A 17,730-nucleotide genomic window follows, 5' to 3' on the forward strand; every position below is an offset into this window, starting at 1 on the left:
AGTATATTGCCTGCACTGTGTGTACAGGTTAGTAACTAGGGATGCACCGATACCAAGTGTTTTCAGCAGTAATACTCGTGAAAATGCTCCCGATACCAGAAAGCAATACTTTGCGGTGCGATTTGCGTCAATGTAACATGCAACGCAAAGAATAGTATGCGATTTAAACAGGAATGCTATTCCTGTCCAAATTGCATGCGGTTTCCCCCACTGCTTCTGTGTGAACCCACATGGAAGAAAAATATATTTTAAATATATTTTAAAAATATTCTTCCCAAATATGTTGACATATATTTGAAATACTACAATTTTGGCCGTATTCAATATATTTAAAAAAATAAATAAATAAATATATATGTGTGTGTGTGTGTGTGTATGAACTGTATGTTGAAATGTGTTTTTTATATATTACAAAATATATGAAAAATATTTTTTAAAAATACATTTTCAAATATACTGTATGTCTTTAAAAATACATTTAATCTACATTTTTGGAATGCATTTACAAATATATGTAAAAATATATGTTAAAATCTGAAGAATATATTTAAAAAATATATATTTTGAAAAATATTTTTCATATATTTTGTAATAAATAAAAAAACGCATTTCAACATACAGTATATACTGTACATATATTAAAAAATATTTTGAAATATATAGAATACGGCCAAAATTGTAGCATTTCACATATAGGTCAATATATTTGGTAAGAATATATTTAAAATATATTTTTCTTCCATGTGGGTAACCTGGGCTTGTCATAGCCCGAGTTCACATAGGAGCAGTGCAGGAAACCTTCCTGCAGGCATCCCAGGCTGAGCGGGGAGTGGGAGAGAAGGGCATGTGGGGATGTAGGAGAGGAGAGAAAGGAGAGAGATTTCAATTCCTCGCAGATTTTTCTCTCTTATCCATACAGAGATGACAGTTTGGGCTAGAGGACTTTTGACTGGTCAGTACTGTCACATGGATGGTGCTGACCAATCGGAAGCTGTCTTGTCTGTAATGTCATCCCTGCAAGAAGAGAGAAAGCAGCTTCGCAGATCTGGGGATTTCAAATCCCTGCAGCTTTTAATCCTCTCCTTGCAGGGATGACAGTTCGGGTTAGAGGTCTTTTGACTGGTCAGTCCTGTCACATGGACGGTGCTGACCAATCAGAAGCCGTCTAGCCCATACTGTCATCCCTGCAAGGAGAGGAGAGCAAGTTGTGGGGAATTCAAATCCCCAGATCTACAAACAGCTTTTTCTGTTTTTGCAGGGATGACAGTACGGGCTACACGGCTTCTGATTGGTCAGCACCATCCATGTGACGGTACTGACTAGTCATAAGCCCTCTAGCCTGAACTGTCATACCTGCAAGGAGAGGAGAGAAAGCTGCTTCACAAATCTGGGGACTTGAAATCCCCACAGCTTTCTCTCCAGTTTGGGCTAGAGGGCTTTTGACTGGTCAGTACCGTCACATGGGAGGTGCTGACCAATCGGAAGCCGTCTAGCCCATACTGTCATCGCTGAAAGGAGAGGGGAGAAAGCCGTGGGGATTTCAAATCCCCAGATCTGCGAAGCAGTTTTCTCTCTTTTCCTTGCAGGGAAGACAGTAAGGGCTAGACGGCTTCTGACTGGTCAGCACCATCCATGTGATGGTGATGACCAATCAAAAGTCCTCTAGCACGAACTGTCATCCCTGCAAGGAGAGGAGAAAACGCCGCAGCTTTCTCTCCTCTCCTACAGCTAAGAATCCAGAGCACCTGCCTCCATTTGCCACCAAGGTATACATTCCCCACACGCCCTTCTCTCCCACTCTCCATTCAGCATGGGATCGGTGCAGGGAGGTTTCCCGCACTGCTCCTGTGTGAACTTGGGTTATGATGATCTGGGTTAACACAGGAGCAGTGGGGAAACTGCATGCAATTTGGACAGCAATTGCATGCTATTCTCTGCTGTGAAATTTGCATCCATACATTTTGTATTGACACAAATCGTACCGCAAAGTTTCGGTATCGGCATCAGCGAGTACTTGACTGACAGTTTACTCGCCGATCACTGCATCCCTATTAGTAACCAAGCTCTATCAATCCATGTAGATTTTATGTGTTGTATTCTATATGTAGAACAGCCATCTGACCTTTTATAGGAGAGGGTTGTGTTTGTGTATTGTTTAGCTTAGTCATGTATTCTTCTGTGCTAAACATGAATAAACGTGATCAAAAGTATCAAATGGGCTGTATTTTTCCATCATTTTCACTTTATATTTGATCTTTTTCTTTTTACAGCTTTAAAGCGTATCGCCACTTTTGCAGCCAAATTTGAGAAAACTCCCCAAATATGAGTGTTCCCATTCACACAGCATGTCTGCATTTTTAAAAAAATATTTCTTACCTTTCAAATGGTTTTTAAGAGGTGGTGTCTTGGCTAGCTGCAAGGTTTTTTTTAAAACAATGTTAAAGTGAGCCTGTCCCAAGTCTGTCCTTATTAACATACAATGAAATAAGGCCAACCTCTTCACCTTTAAAGTGTTACTAAACCCACAACAGTACAATCAGTCTATCTGCAGTAAAGCATGTTTGTTATACTCACTGTGGAACCTAAGGGGTTAATCCTCTGCATTGTGTAAAAAGGCAGTTTGATCCTGTCTGCTCTGATCCTCCCCTTCTTCAACATTCCCTATTCCATCTGCCATAGATGGAGCAGTAGTGGCGAGTCTGCACACAGGGCCGAGACAAGGAGGGGGTCAGAAGGGGGCGACTACTCTGGGCGCATTTGGAGATTTGGGGGGCTGTGCTAGAAGGGGTGATTTGGAGGGGGATTAGTACTAGGAGGGTGGATTTATGTGAGGAAGAGGGATTTGGGGAGGGGGGGGATTTGTGCTACTAGTGATGATTGGGGAGATTTGTGCTAGTAGGAGAAATGGGAGGGAGGATTGATGCTAGGAGAGGGGATTTTGGCTGGGAAAGGGGGATTGGAGGGGGGAGAACATTTATGCTCAGAGGGGAAATTTGAAGGGTAGAAGATTTGTGCTGGAAGTGGGGGGGGATTCGGTGAGGGAGCAGATTTGAGCTGGGGGTGGGGAGAGATTTTTACTGAAAGATGGTACATTTTTTGTGTAGGGAGAAATTTGACTTGCACGGGGAATGTTTGCTGAGGTGGCAAGAGTGATTAGTGATTGAGATTTGTTTATATATCCGGGAAGCCTGGATATAGCGAATGCAGGGTCCGGGGTTTAGTAACACTTTAATATAGAGCTACATTAATATTTGTCTTCTATGTCTGCCTGGAGTTCAGCTTCAACCTAACTAATCTTAAAAGCGTTCCTTTCCCCTTCCTAACACCCATGCTGACTAAGCATATACTTACCTATTGTCAGCCCGCTCCGGTCCAGTCATGTGATCCAGCTCCCCTTGCATCAGCCAGCGGCAGCTGCAGGATGGAGGAGGGAGCACCTGTGAGTGACATCACTGCTCCCAAATTTTCCAGCTGTAGTTGAGAGCTCTTCCCTCTCCCCTGCAGCCACCCCTGGCTGATCACGTGACCGGAATGGAGCAGGCTGAAGATATACCTGAATGGCAAGAGGCCCAACTCTAAAAACTAAGGCCCCATTCACACTTGTGCGACTTGTGACGTGACTTTGAACACTAAAGTTGCATGACAAGTCACACCCCATGTTTTCCAAGGAGTAACGTTCTTCTCTACATGACTGAAAGTCACAGCGACTTCAAAGTAGTTCACGTACTACTGTGGTCTGACTTTCATGCAACTCAAGGTCCATAGATTTCAATGCTAACCCTCAAATGTGGCATGAAAGTCACACTTGAATCTTATACGTGTGACAGTTTTTCAACAGTTGTCTGTTATCTTTGGTCAAAGCCAAAGTCCCACCCATCCAAAGTTGCGCTTCAAAGTCACACAACGTTGGGAGTCGAACAAGTGTGAACGGAGCCTGACACTCTTCACATGGAGAAAGCCGTTCGGGGAAATATCCAGTGGCAATGAAGAGTGAACGTTTCTATGTGGCAGCAGCCTGCAGGATATGCCATACACAACTTTTTTTTTTTGCATCCTGGCACCTGGGTTTTTGTCAGCCCATTAACTGCTGGCACCAGGCATGAGCCATTCCTATTGCCCGATGCCCCAGACATACAGTTCGGGGCGTCGGGCAACTGATTTAGTTTTAACATTTGTCTTCATGTACCGGCACTCTGGGCTGCTGTGTACAGGGTGTCAGCTCACGCTGGCCTCTCCATCAGTCTGCTCCGGGAGGAAGACAGATGTGACAGGATGGTGGACACGGAGGATGGCTCTGAAGAAGAGGCAGGTCCTTGAAACACATTAGCCTGTTGGAAGTCCAGGGTTCACATTGTGGATGGCCACGTAGTGTGGATTGGACAGTGATGTTCTTTATGATGTGCCTTTGACATCTATGTCATTTGTGAGTACGATACCTATTTTTATTTCCTCAATAAATGTTCTTTACGGTAATGCACTAGGCCAGTGCGCCCTCTGTTTGTTTTCTTTATATCCAGTGCATTTGGATTACCCTGGTCCGTTGAGGGCAGCAAGGAGTACACTCTCCAGGACATCCGAGATGTAGCCATAGCCTATGCTGAGTCCATCCCCAAGCACAGGAGTATTTGGGTTTGCTGTTTTTTGGATGGAAGGATGGCCATGATCACTGGCTTTCAACTCTGCTGGAGCCACTCAGGGGAAGTTAGAGAAAAATGCAGGCTGTGACCTTCCTCCACTCTTCTTGGAGGCTGTGCCCGGACACCCATTCCATTCCTGCTGTCATACATTGAAGATTGGATCTGGGTCAGTAGTTGGGGTGGGAGATCAAGATATGTGTGGTATCGGCCGATCTCAGGTGGGGTGCCCAGGCTGTGCTGTAGTCGGAAATTGCAGGAGGCAAAAGATCACAAGCCTTGCCGACTACATTGTCCTAGGAGGAGAGGTGAGTGAGCTAATGGACACTGAGCAAAGTCCATAGTGGGGCTGGAATTTGTGAAGGGGGGGATTTGTGAAGAGTGGGGGGCTCAGCATAATAATGAGCTTCCCACATAACAGGTTTTTATTGTCATTCTTTCGGCCAGCCTATATCCCTGACGTAATGGCGTTAGGTTGGAGTTATTGATGATAAAAAATGTATACGAGCGCACCTATAAATGCAAAGTAGCAGTTGTGCACCAGGTAACCATAAACCCCCAAAAAAACAAAACAATATAAATCAAAAGATGCAGCGCTACAGAAGAGGAACACTATAAATAAATGAATGGATGTATAGATACAAATATGTATACACATGAATAAATAAATGAATAGAACAGTTCATATGATAATATCAAGGTGACTTCAAGTGCTCTCTTCTATTTCATATCCTCCTGATAATCAGGTGCTGTGCGAAATAGTGCTGAAGAAATGCACACTCACCAGAACGCACAGTTAAATGGGCGTTTATAAATATAAATTTCCCTTGGAGTCATCAGCTGGTCAGGATGGGGTCTGCAATATGATAGCCTCCCTCCAGAGCTCCTGGATATTACTGTGTAATCCCTTGGAAGGTAGCCTTGGACTGCTCCTTAATGCCTACACACGTTCCTTTCCCAGCAGAGAGATGAGTAGCTGCAGGACGGGGGAGGAGTCCGTGTCATCAGGTGGAGCAGGTCAGCTCTCCAGCACCCCCCTGCCTCTCTGTTACAGCTGACCTGCTGACCTGCTCCGCCTGATGACACGGACTCCTCCCCCGTCCTGCAGCTACTCATCTCTCTGCTGGGAAAGGAACGTGTGTAGGCATTAAGGAGCAGTCCACAGGCTACCTTCCAAGGGATTACACAGTAATATCCAGGAGCTCTGGAGGGAGGCTATCATATTGCAGACCCCATCCTGACCAGCTGATGACTCCAAGGGAAATTTATATTTATAAACGCCCATTTAACTGTGCGTTCTGGTGAGTGTGCATTTCTTCAGCACTATTTCGCACAGCACCTGATTATCAGGAGGATATGAAATAGAGGAGAGCACTTGAAGTCACAGGTTGGAGTTATTGGCTGGCCACACTGTTGTAAGTAAGTTAGGGTCAGGGGGCGCAAATTACTTGCCTTGCCCTGGGAGCTGACAACCCACACTACCCTAAAAAAAATCCTGGCTCCTAACTTTTTTTAGCTGGCTCCTAGATTCAAACCAAATTTGTTGTGCCCTGGTATAGTCGATATATTATCAAATCGGACGGAATTAAACTGGAAAGATTCAATATTTTCAGACATCAGTTCAACCCACCAAGAGAAATGGCATGAGCTGATTGGAAAATATCCACTGGCATCACGTACATCCCAATTAACGAATGGAATTAAATTCGGATCTATTTGTTATCTGAATCCGAATGATCCAACAAATTTGAAAAATGAAATTAATTTCCCCACGGGCTTGAACTACTATTGCATCATGTGACGTCATCCGAATGAAACAAATGCTTTAGTTAACTGTTTTGACTTTTTATTGGATTCGTTGACGATGTCTATTCAGAGATTCATATACGTCTGAATCATTGAAAATTTAATTTTCGTCCAAAAATTTATCAAAATGAAAACGCAAATGTCTATTCACAACAGCTTATCCATTAGTTGGTCTCTAAGCCACTCCATCAATCTTACCTGAGTTTTCTACCCTGACCCATGAGGAAATGTCTTAGGGCCAGCTTAGAGTGGCGTGGACTGCCACTTGAGGCGGTGTTTAGTTTTCTACATGTATGGTCAACCCTAAATTGTCCTCCCCGCATGCGTTGTCCACTTGGAATCAGTGCCTAATTAAAAATAAAAATACATGTTGCTGAGCCTGGTCAATCATGAGCCAAGCTGTCTCCAACCCATACCTTGGAGAGCAGGTGCCCCACCCTCTACAAGTGAGGAGACATAGCCCAAGGCTTGAATTGGCTGGGAATTGTAGAAGAAGAAAAGGAAGTGGGTGGAAGAAAAAACAAGTTAGAAAATAAAAATGCGTTTATATCTAGATAAGAACCTTCCTATAAGTCACAAAACACATAACATATCACATAAGTTATATAAGTTCTTGTAAGAAAAGTAGAAACTTTAAGGACTTTAACCCCTTCCTGCCGACGTCACACAAATATGCAGCCTCACAGAACTGGGCTTTTTTCCATATTTGCATAACTGTCTTTGTGCTGAGAACACAATGCGCTCCCTGCACAAAGACCAGGGTGTCAGTAAGAGCCCCGGGTCCCGTTCTAACGATCAGGACCCGGGACTCTGGGTCCCATTAACGATCGGGACTCGAAGCTTCAGATTCTGGCCTCTGATTGGCTATCACAATGATCAGTCACTGTACAGCCCGCCCCTCATTTTTTTTTCTCTGAATGGAGGAGAGAGATAAATTGTATCTCTCCTTGCATAAAGGGAAAAAAATCTGCTTGTTAAAGAAAAAGGTAAATAAATATTAAAAAATAACTAAAACAAGGTTTGAGCTAGTTCAGTGCCAGTCTTAGTGTCTGGGTCAAGAGTCAGTATTTTTTAGTTTTTTTTAAAATTGGTATCAGTGTCAGTGTGTTTTAGGTAAAAAAAAAAAAAGCGCACTATTGTTTCTGGGCTGTACTACGGGTACAAACAACAAATAACATACACATATGTTATATATCGCTGCGATCGTCAGGAGCTGGAAAATTTATTTTGAGTTGTTCTTTGGTGGTCGGTTATGGTAGTAACAAGAAACACACAGCTAAATTTTTTTTTTTACTATTTTGGGCCAGTTTTCCTTTTCATAATAAAAAAAAGAGGAGATATCAGTTACCATTTACCACCAAATGAAAGCCCAATTTCTCATGAAAAATAATTCACCTCGATGTACAAAGTAGTTGTGATCATATGTACGGTTTTACTAAAAAAAGGTTAAAGTTGCAAAATTGTGCTTAGGCGGTAAGATTTGTTTTACCCTTAGGCGTGAAGGGGTTAAGCCTCCATAATCTATGGTTCCATCTACTCTTAGCATCCAGAAGGTACCTGAAGTGTACTTAGTGATATTGAAACTTTAAAAACGGAATCTTGCAGGACCTGGCGGTTCTACAGAAGAAGCCACATGTGTAATTCAGCCACCGTATCACAACCTGTTGTCACCTGTGAGATATGAGATGCGTTCCAAGAGAGGATTTCTGTGAAAACTGCTTTCCACATTCCGAACATGAATACGGTTTGACTCCAGTATGGATTCGATTATGAGCAGCTAGATTTGATTTCTTGGCAAAACCTTTACCGCACTCAGAACAGGAATACGGGAGATTTCCTCTGTGGATTATCTGATGTGTGGCAAGGTTTGCACGATCAGTAAAGCATTTCCCGCATTCTGAACAGGCATAAGGCTTCTCCCCCGTGTGAACTCTTTCATGCGTGATGAGAGACGATTTTCGAGAAAAAGATTTTCCGCATTCCGAACATAAATACGGCTTTTCTCCCGTATGCACTCTTTTATGTATGATAAGGGAAGATTTCCAAGAAAAGCATTCACCGCATTCGGAACAAGGAAATGGCTTCTCCCCTGTGTGAGTCGTCTGATGTCTAGCGAGATATGACTTCTCAGAAAAACATTTAGCGCATTCAGAACACGAATAAAGCTTTTCCCCGGTGTGAACTTTTTCATGCTTGATGAGACAAGATTTTCGGAAGAAACTTTTCCCGCATTCTGAACATGCATACAGCTTTTCCCCTGTGTGAACCTTTTCGTGGGCGAGGAGAGACAACTTCTGAAGAAAACATTTTCCACATTCAGAACACGAAAATGGCATTTGTCCCACGTGAACCTTTTTGTGTCTCAGAAGGGACGACTTGCGAGAAAAACATTCATTGCACTCAGAACAAGAGAATGGTTTCTCCCCGGTGTGAGTGGTCTGATGTGTAATAAGGTAGGACCTTTCTGCAAACGACTTCCCGCAGTCCAAACATGAATAAGGTTTCTCGCCCGTGTGATTTTTCTGATGAGAGATAAGATGGGCTCTTTGGGAAAAACGTTTCCCACATTCTGAACAGGAATACGGCTTCACTCCTGTGTGGAGTCGACTGTGAGCAGCCAGATTTGATTTGCTAGCGAAACTTTTCCCGCACTCAAAACAGGAATATGGGCGGTCACCGGTGTGAATTATTTGATGTGCTGTCAGATTCACTTTTTCGGTAAAACATCTCCCGCATTCTGAACATGAATACGGCTTCTCCCCTTTGTGCACTTTTTCATGTCTTGTGAGAGACGATTTACGGGAAAAACATTCGTTGCATTCGGGACAAGAAAACGGCTTAACCCCCGTGTGAGTGGTCTGGTGGATAGCAAGATGCGACCTTTCAGAAAAACACTTCCCACACTCTGAACATGAATATGGCTTCACCCCTGTGTGGGTCATCTGATGCGAGATAAGCTGTCCTCGCTGGGAAAAACTTTTCCCGCAGTCTGAACATGAAAATGGCTTCTCCCCCATGTGAGCTTTGTGGTGGATAATCAGCAAATATTTCGACGAGAAGGACTTCCCGCAGTCGGAACATGAATATGGTTTCACACCCGTGTGAGTTCCTTGATGTAGAATAAGATTGGCTCTCTGTCTAAAACATCTCCCGCATTCAGGACATGAATACGGCTTCTCCCCCTTGTGAACTTTTTTGTGTGTGATAAGATTTGACTTCTGGGAAAAAAATTTCCCGCACTCCAAACAGGAATATGGCTTCTCCCCCGTGTGAGTTCTTTGGTGTTCAATAAGCCTGGTCGTACAGCTGAAACATTTTCCGCATTCCGAACACAAAAAAGGCTTCGCCGCTGAGTGGGTTCTCTGGTGTCTTAACAATTGCTGTTTCTGAGAAAAACATTTTCCACATTCGGAACATATTTGTGACTTCTCCCCTTCATGAGTTATCTGGTGTAAGGGGAGGTTTGCATTCCGGGCAAAACATTGGCCACATGCAGAAGATGGGTTTGTTTCATCCATTTTACAACAATGAGTGACGTTGGGCGAGTGATTGGAAAAAGAGCCTCTATGTGTGGAGGCATCTGAAGATAGTTCTGTACTGTGAAGACCTGGATGGAGATTTGGGGAGATAGAGGTCTCTTCTGAAGAGCTGGTGTCCTCTGCCGTTTCACCATTTGAAGAGATGACGAGGTGCTTCTCCAACTTTTTTTGATTGTGTTGTCCATCTGGAGGAAAGAAAATATGAAAGGGGTGAAAGAATATCCACGTTTGCCAATCCCTAGTCATTATATTCTTGAACGGGGTGATAGAACATCCAAGTGTGTCAATCCCTAGTCATTATATTCTTGAACGGGGTGATAAAACATCCAAGTTTGCCAATCCCTAGTCATTATATTCTTGAACGGGGTGATAAAACATCCAAGTTTGCCAATCCCTAGTCATTATATTCTTGAACGGGGTGATAAAACATCCAAGTTTGCCAATCCCTAGTCATTATATTCTTGAACGGGGCAATAGAACATCCAAGTTTGCCAATCACTAGTCATTATATTCTTGAACGGGCCAATAGAACATCCAAGTTTGCCAATCACTAGTCATTATATTCTTGACCGGGGCAATAGAACATCCAAGTTTGCCAATCACTAGTCATTATATTCCTGAAATGTTGTCCATTTATGGGATGTTTTTTTGTCACGGCCCACACTCTGACCATATAATTTCCAGGACAAATTAATTTTTATAATTTTAGAGAAACTGCAATTCCAATTTTTTTTCCAGTTTTGGATAGAATTGGGAAGAATTAGAATGTTAGCTTCATGTTTTTGTCTCACCTGCGCTGATTTCTGGATCATCCTCCTCTTTAATCTTTACAGGTCCTTCTTCCTCCTCCTCAGCTTTGATGTCTCGCTGAGTGTCTCTGGTATCTCCGGGGTCTGTGAAGAAAGATGAGAGTGAAGCCCCCTGTACTGAGATGTATGAGAGACCCCAGAGAGTGTGTGTGGGGGGAGACTGGTCACTTCTCAATGACATGATTTGAGGAGGAGAGCCGGAGTCTAATAGAGGCTGATGGCTCCTGACCTCCCCCCAATGGGCACATACTGTCCCCCCATTACTGTCTACTGACAGAAGAGGGGGGAGAAGAAGAGATTGTTGTAGTGACTGAACAAGGAGGATCTGGGACTCTTCTCTGGATTTAGTATTTATTCCTCACCTATGCTGATCTCTGGAGGGATCTCCTCCTCCTTACATTGACCTTCGCCTTTCACAGAGGGATCTTCATCTTCTTCATCTTTAACTTCAACTTTAACATAAATTAGGTTTTCATCCTAAATAACAAAAATACAAATACTACAGGATTTAAACTCAAAATACTTTCACTGACCTGCCAGAAATGTATTTGTGAACTTTTTTTTTCTTTTAAAAAATCATATTAGGCATGAGGACTGGTTAAAACTTTCAAACATTATATATTCTCTGAAACCAAAGACCCAGGAAAATACAAAGGGTAGTAGTTCCAATTTTTTATGTCACATGATACAGGGGTTGGACAAAAATATGAAAACTCTCCATGACTTGCAGGTGTGAAAGTGACGACTTGTTTTGTGCTGAAAGCGGAATTGATGTAACATTCTTTTGCCTCTGCTGTGTGATGAGACACCTAGCTAACAGGTGGGAAGCCTCACTTTCTTCATTCACTGCGTGTGCTGCTAGTAATATGGAGCATGTCAGAGCTTACTGAGCTTCAAAGAGGGCAAATTGTTGGTGCCGCTTAGCTGGTGCCTCTGTGACTGAAGTTGCCAATTTATTTGCCGTGTGACAAGGTCCAAATCATATGACGGCATATACAGTATCTGGGAAATTGTCCTCTGATGAGTATAAGCGCGGTGGACATGGTCACCTGACCGAAAGAGACAAAAGGACATTGCGCAGGATTGTGACCCGGAATAAGAAAACAACTGCTGCCAAAAGTGACTGCAGAGCTCATTCTCAGTCTTGCAAATCCCGTCTCCACAAAAACTGTGTGAAGGGAATGCCATAAGCAGAACATTCATGGGGCGAGCTGCAATTGCCAAACCAGTAGTGACCAATATTAATGCTCAGAAAAGGAGAGAATGGTGCATTTCCCAATCGACTAACGATCAATGGAAGAGTGTAATATAGTCAGAAGAATGGAGCTTCACACTGTTCCCAACCATCAGCTGTGTTTACATGTTTGCCAACACCATCCCAAGCTTACCACCAGGACTGTCTTGTGCCAATGGTAAAGCATGGTGGTGGCACAATTATGGTTTGGGCAGCCATATCTTCATATTCTGCAGGCCCCATCATCACCTTGAAAGGTAGAGTCACTGCCAGCGACTATGTACAAATTTTGGTCAACTATGTGCACCCCATGTGGCAGAAATTGCTTCCTGAAGACAGCGCCATTTACCAAAACGATAATACTCCGATTCACACAGCTGCTGTTCTCAAATCGTGGTTTGATAAGCATGCAGATGAAGTCTCGCACCTTCCCTGGGCACCACAGTCACCGGACCATATCATAGAGCCACTATGGTCGATCTCGGAGAACAAGGTTCCGGCTCGTTTTCCTCCTCTGGCATCTCTGTGAGAAGTGGAATGATTTCTGCAATAAGAGTGAAATCAGAGACCATCCAAGACTTATATTTGTCAATTCTCAGGAAAATTCAGGCCGTCTTGGATGCCAAAGGCGGTCCAACAACATATTAGGAAACAATTTTGTTCTTTTAGCTGGTGTTTCCATAATTTTGTCCACCCCCTGTATTAACCACTTGCCCTCCAGAGGATTCCCCCCCCCACCTCCCTTCCTGACCAGGACATTTTTTGCAATACAGCGCTGCGTTACTTTAACTGACAATTGCGCGGTCATGCAACGCTGCACCCAAATGAAATTTGTGTTCTTTTTATCCCACAAATTGAGCTTTCTAACAGTGGTATTTGATCGCCTGTGTGTTTTTTTATTTTTTGCGCTATATATATAAAAAAACAGACCAACAATTTTGGAAAAAAAAACTATATTTTTTACATTTTGCTATTAAACATGTCAAGTAAAAAAATTTAAAAAATCAAATTTCATCATAAATTTAGGCCAAAATGTATTCTGCTCCATGTCTTTGCTAAAAGAAATCCCAATACGTGTAAATTATTTGGTTTACGTGAAAGTTATAGCGTCTACAAATGGTGGTATATATACTGGGATTTTTTTTTTCTACTAGTAATGGCAGCGATCAGCGACTTATAGCGGGACTGCGGCAGACACTCTAACACTGGGGGGGGGGGGACTGACTTGGTGTCAATGACATCCCCAGTGACACCAATATAGTGATCAGTGCTAAAAAAAAAGCACTGTACTAATGGCACTGGGCAGGAAGGGGGTAATATGAGGGACAACCAAAGGGTTAACTGTGTGCTGGGAGTGTTTCACAAGGGGGCGATGTCTGTGTGCTTCACTGTAATCACACTGCTCTGGATGGCTGTGCTATGCACAGCCATCCAGAGCAGTGTGCCCGAGCTGACAGGGAGGAGAACTGTTAATAAACAAAACAGTCCTCCTTCCCGTCGGAGATGCTCTGTAATCACTGGTGATTGACAGCCGTGACCCAGTGATTGACAGCCGTGGCTATGAATGGCAGCACGAGTAGGGCGCTCGTGCGCGCCCCCTACCTGGAGATGCAAAATCACAAATATATATCTGTTATAGGGCGGCGGAAAAGCGGTTAAAATTGCATGCGCCCATAAAACAAAAACAAACCTTGGCACCCAAAATTGTCCATAGCTGATGATTAAAAGCTTTTACAGATCATCAGTGTAGAGTTAACCATGAATAATGGCCCTAGAATCATGTGCGGTGATATGTACCGTGTAGTTCAATGGACAGTTTGGTGCATAGGTGATCTTGTGATACTGCAAAAGAACAGTGGCTAAGTGGTTCAAATCCCAACCAAAGCACTACCTGTCTCTGTGCATTTCCTCCGGGTACTCCGGTTTCCTTCTACCTGGGCTTTTTTTTCTCTCAGAGAATCTCGTCTTCCCAAAAGAGAATAAATTCAGTTCCTCTAATCTTTCCTCATAGCTGATCTCCTCCATGCCTCTTATCAGTTTGGTTGCCCTTCTCTGTACTTTCTCCAGTTCCCCAATGTTCTTTTTATGAATTGGTGCCCAAAACTGAACTGTATATTCCAGATGAGGTCTTACTAATGGTTTGTACCGGGGGAAGTTATATCTCTCTCTCTGGAATCTATACCTCTCCTAATACAAGAGGATTTTGCTCGCTTTAGAAACTGCAGCTTGGCATTGCTGCCATTATTAAGCTTGTAATCTACCAGAACACCCAGATCCTTCTCCACCATTGACCCCCAGATCCTTCTCCACCATTGACCTCCAGATCTTTCTCCACCATTGACCCCCAGATCTTTCTCCACCATTGACCCCCAGATCTTTCTCCACCACTGACCCCCAGATCTTTCTCCACCATTGACCCCCCCCCCCCCAGTTGTACTCCCCCTAGTATGTATGATGCATGCATATTCTTAGCCTACAAATGCAGAACCTTTTGTCAACATTTGATTTTTTGGCTGTTGGATACAGCCACGCCTTTCTCCAGCAATGATTTTATTGTGAGAGGGCCAGCTTGCTGTTATGATATAGATACATATCGGACCTCTATAGCTTGAGATCACACCGATCCGGTAAGAGAGTTGCTTGTTTCCTTTGAAGAGCACCGAAGCACCTTATTTGATGTTTTGCAGCACAGAGAACTTTCTTCACTAGTTTGTGACTTTGAAATTATTTATTTTTATACATATACATATATTAATTTATATACTCATTGATCACTTATTGCACATTGTACTGATTAGTTGTTGCTTCATTTGGAACCTGTTTATTTGTATTCAAAAGGATCAGCGCACTCTTTATATTTAGATTTATTATATATAATAATAGTTGGAATTTTTGAAGCACATTATATTTTGGACTTTGCACTTTTCTATGAGGAAAATGTTTTTTTTTTAGCACATTTATGTTGTGCGATCAATTGCACATAAGATAGCAAGCACTATTGACTGTACATGTTTAAACATATCAGTCTCTGTACAGATTATATACAGAAAAATGAGAAAGAACCCCGATCCCATCTACCTGATCCTCCTGAGGGATCTCCTGATGTTCCATTTTGAAGATTAAATAGGATACCCTCATGTTGTTAGATTTAGTAGCAGAACCCTCAGTTTGGTTTACCTGATCCTCTTGAGGGATCTCCTGATGTTCCTGAAGGATCTCCTGATCCTCCTGAGGGATCTCCTGATGTTCCTGTGTGGAGTCCCGGGAATACAGAAGACAGGGACATCTCTCTGGTGGGTTCCCATTACTGGATCCATCTGTAGGAAACACACACACTGACTGAATACATTGTTTCTATGTCTTTATATCAGAGGATGTATCTAGGGGTAGGCAACCTTTCAGAGGATGAGATCTACCTGTGACAACATGGAGTGAAGCAAAGATCCGGGGTGGGGGGGGGTTGGTGTTACTAGGCAGCACCCTTAGTGTCCTCTGCCCTCCTTTACATCACCCCCCACTGTAGTGTCCTATACCCCCATTGTAGTGTCCTTTGCCCCCTCCCCCCATAGTAGTGTCCTGTACACCCCAATTCTGTACCCTCTGCCGTCCTTTACATCACCCCCCACAATAGTGTCCTTTGTCCTCCTTTACATCACCCCCCATTGTAGTGTCGCTATACCCCCATCCCCCCACAGTAGTGTCCTGTACCCCCCCCAATTCTGTGTCATCTGCCCTCCTTTACATCACCCCCCACTGTAGTGTCCTCTGCCCTCCTTTACATCACCCCCCATTGTCGTGTCATATACCTCCACTGTAGTGTCCTCTGCCCCCATCCCCCCACAGTAGTGTCCTGTACCCCCACGATTCTGTGTCCTCTGCCCTCTTTTACATCACTCCCCACAGTAGTGTCCTGTACCTCCTCTGTAGTGTCCTCCATCCCCTCCCCTCACTGTACCCCCCCAGCAGTGTCCTCTGCCCCCCTTCACACCACATCCCCCTCCCACTGTCGTATCCCCTGCCCCCTTTCCCCCAGTAGTGTCCTGTACCCCCAAATCAGTGTCCTCTGCCCCCCTTCACATCACCCCCCCCCCACACTGTGTATTGTCCTCTATCATGCCCCATAGCAGTGTCCTCTGCCCCCACAAAGTCTCCTCTGCCTCCCCATCCCACAAAGCAGTGTCTTCTGTCCTTTTCTCATCAGAATCTCCCTCACCCACTGTAGTTTCCTCTGATCCCCCCTCCCTCAGTGTCTCCTGTGTCCTCCCTCCCCCAGTGTCTCCTGTGCCCCCCCTCCCCCCAGTATCTCCTGTTTCCCCCCTCCCCCAGTGTCTCCTATGTCCACCCTCCTCCAGCGTCTCCTCTGTCCCCTTCGCATCCCACACACACAAAGTAGCACCTCCTACCTACCAGCATGTGCAGTGCAGAGCGGAGATCATAAGACAGCATAGTGCTGGGTGGGAGCTGCTGGAGTTCATAATACCAGACTGGTGATTGGTTGCTAGCAACCAATCACTGAGCAGCTCCTGTCCACTCCCTCCATCAAGCACTACGCTGCCTCCCGCTCTCAAGTAATATGAGAGCACCTGAGGCTAGGGGGAGGTAGAGCCACGGTCATGATCAACCTATTGACTCCCCACGGTCGACCGGTCAATCGCAATCGACAGCTTGCCGACCCCCCTCCCCCGATCTAGGTGGATCCTCAATACTCTTCTTTCCTCCACAAGAAATGAAAGTCTCCTCTTACCCAGTTGGCTTGCCATAATGACGTCCTTCTGCAGGCCCCTCGTGTTCTCCTAAATGCTGCCGCTCCACACTTGGAACACCGAATTCTCCATACAGCTCACGCTGCAATAAATGAATAAAACTGCAAGGAAAAATTGTAAAATATAATTCCTAAACAATGGCACATAGCCTGTCAAAACCGATATTCCTGAGTGAGAACGCGTCACCAACACCATTACCCGTTTCCAGCAGAGCCCCCCCAATATATCGGAGGACTTCCAGGAAGATGAGTATTTGTTGAGGCGACATACCACCCCCCCACCCCATCCAGTCCCCACACAGTGCTGGGACCTCCTCTCATATTATTATTATTACCTCCTCCTCACTGGGCACACACTCTCCACACTCACACACCCTCCAGCTGCTGGAAATAGAGGGAAAAAAAGTCCCAAATCTGCTTCATGGGTTGTTCAACAGAGCTACAACAAAATGGCCGCCAGTTTCCTCTTACCATTCCATTTCCCTTGCGTGCGAGTACGTCACCATAACAACCGGTCAGCAGACAGGCCGCTGGAATGTGCGCACGCAGAACGCAGCTGGGCTTTCTGGTGTTGCTTACCAACAAGGTTCCCTTTTTCCAGCCATTCACCAAAGTAAACGTTAGAGGTCAAACCATTGGAGAAATGGCTCTCCAGCAGAGAGGCGCGGCCATTTTCCTGTAGCTCACAAACGATTTTTACTGGTTAATAAAACAAAACAAAAACCGTTTGACCACTAAGGGCTTCAAGAACATGGCCACAGACTGAGGACATCGTTCTGTGCTTATTTATTATTAATAGCAACTTGTTAACTTGTTATCAATATTAATACCATATAGAGGTTGGGGATATATAATGAGTACTGTAATTCCTATTTCACAAGAAAGGAGTTCTGTGTATGGCTTCCCTGGAGGACAGAGCTCCCCCAGAACAGCCTCGGGCCCCCAA

General features: G+C 44.2%; 1 protein-coding gene across 1 annotated transcript in view; it reads right to left on the reverse strand.

The window, feature by feature from the left end:
- Window positions 1-8,008: 8,008 nt before the first annotated feature.
- LOC149466270 (uncharacterized) overlaps window positions 8,009-17,730 on the reverse strand; it is a 59,485-nt gene continuing 49,763 nt past the window's right edge. Inside the window, 6 exon segments of the mRNA XM_089672723.1 lie at window positions 8,009-10,164; window positions 10,771-10,872; window positions 11,151-11,265; window positions 15,200-15,334; window positions 17,120-17,168; window positions 17,288-17,483. Of these exon segments, the coding sequence (XP_089528849.1) occupies window positions 8,009-10,164; window positions 10,771-10,872; window positions 11,151-11,265; window positions 15,200-15,334; window positions 17,120-17,168; window positions 17,288-17,483 (2,753 nt within the window).

This window comes from Staurois parvus, unplaced genomic scaffold (genome assembly GCF_062004578.1).
Source record: "Staurois parvus isolate SC_StPar_1 unplaced genomic scaffold, SC_StPar_1.0 ptg000132l, whole genome shotgun sequence".
Classification (NCBI taxonomy): domain Eukaryota; kingdom Metazoa; phylum Chordata; class Amphibia; order Anura; family Ranidae; genus Staurois; species Staurois parvus.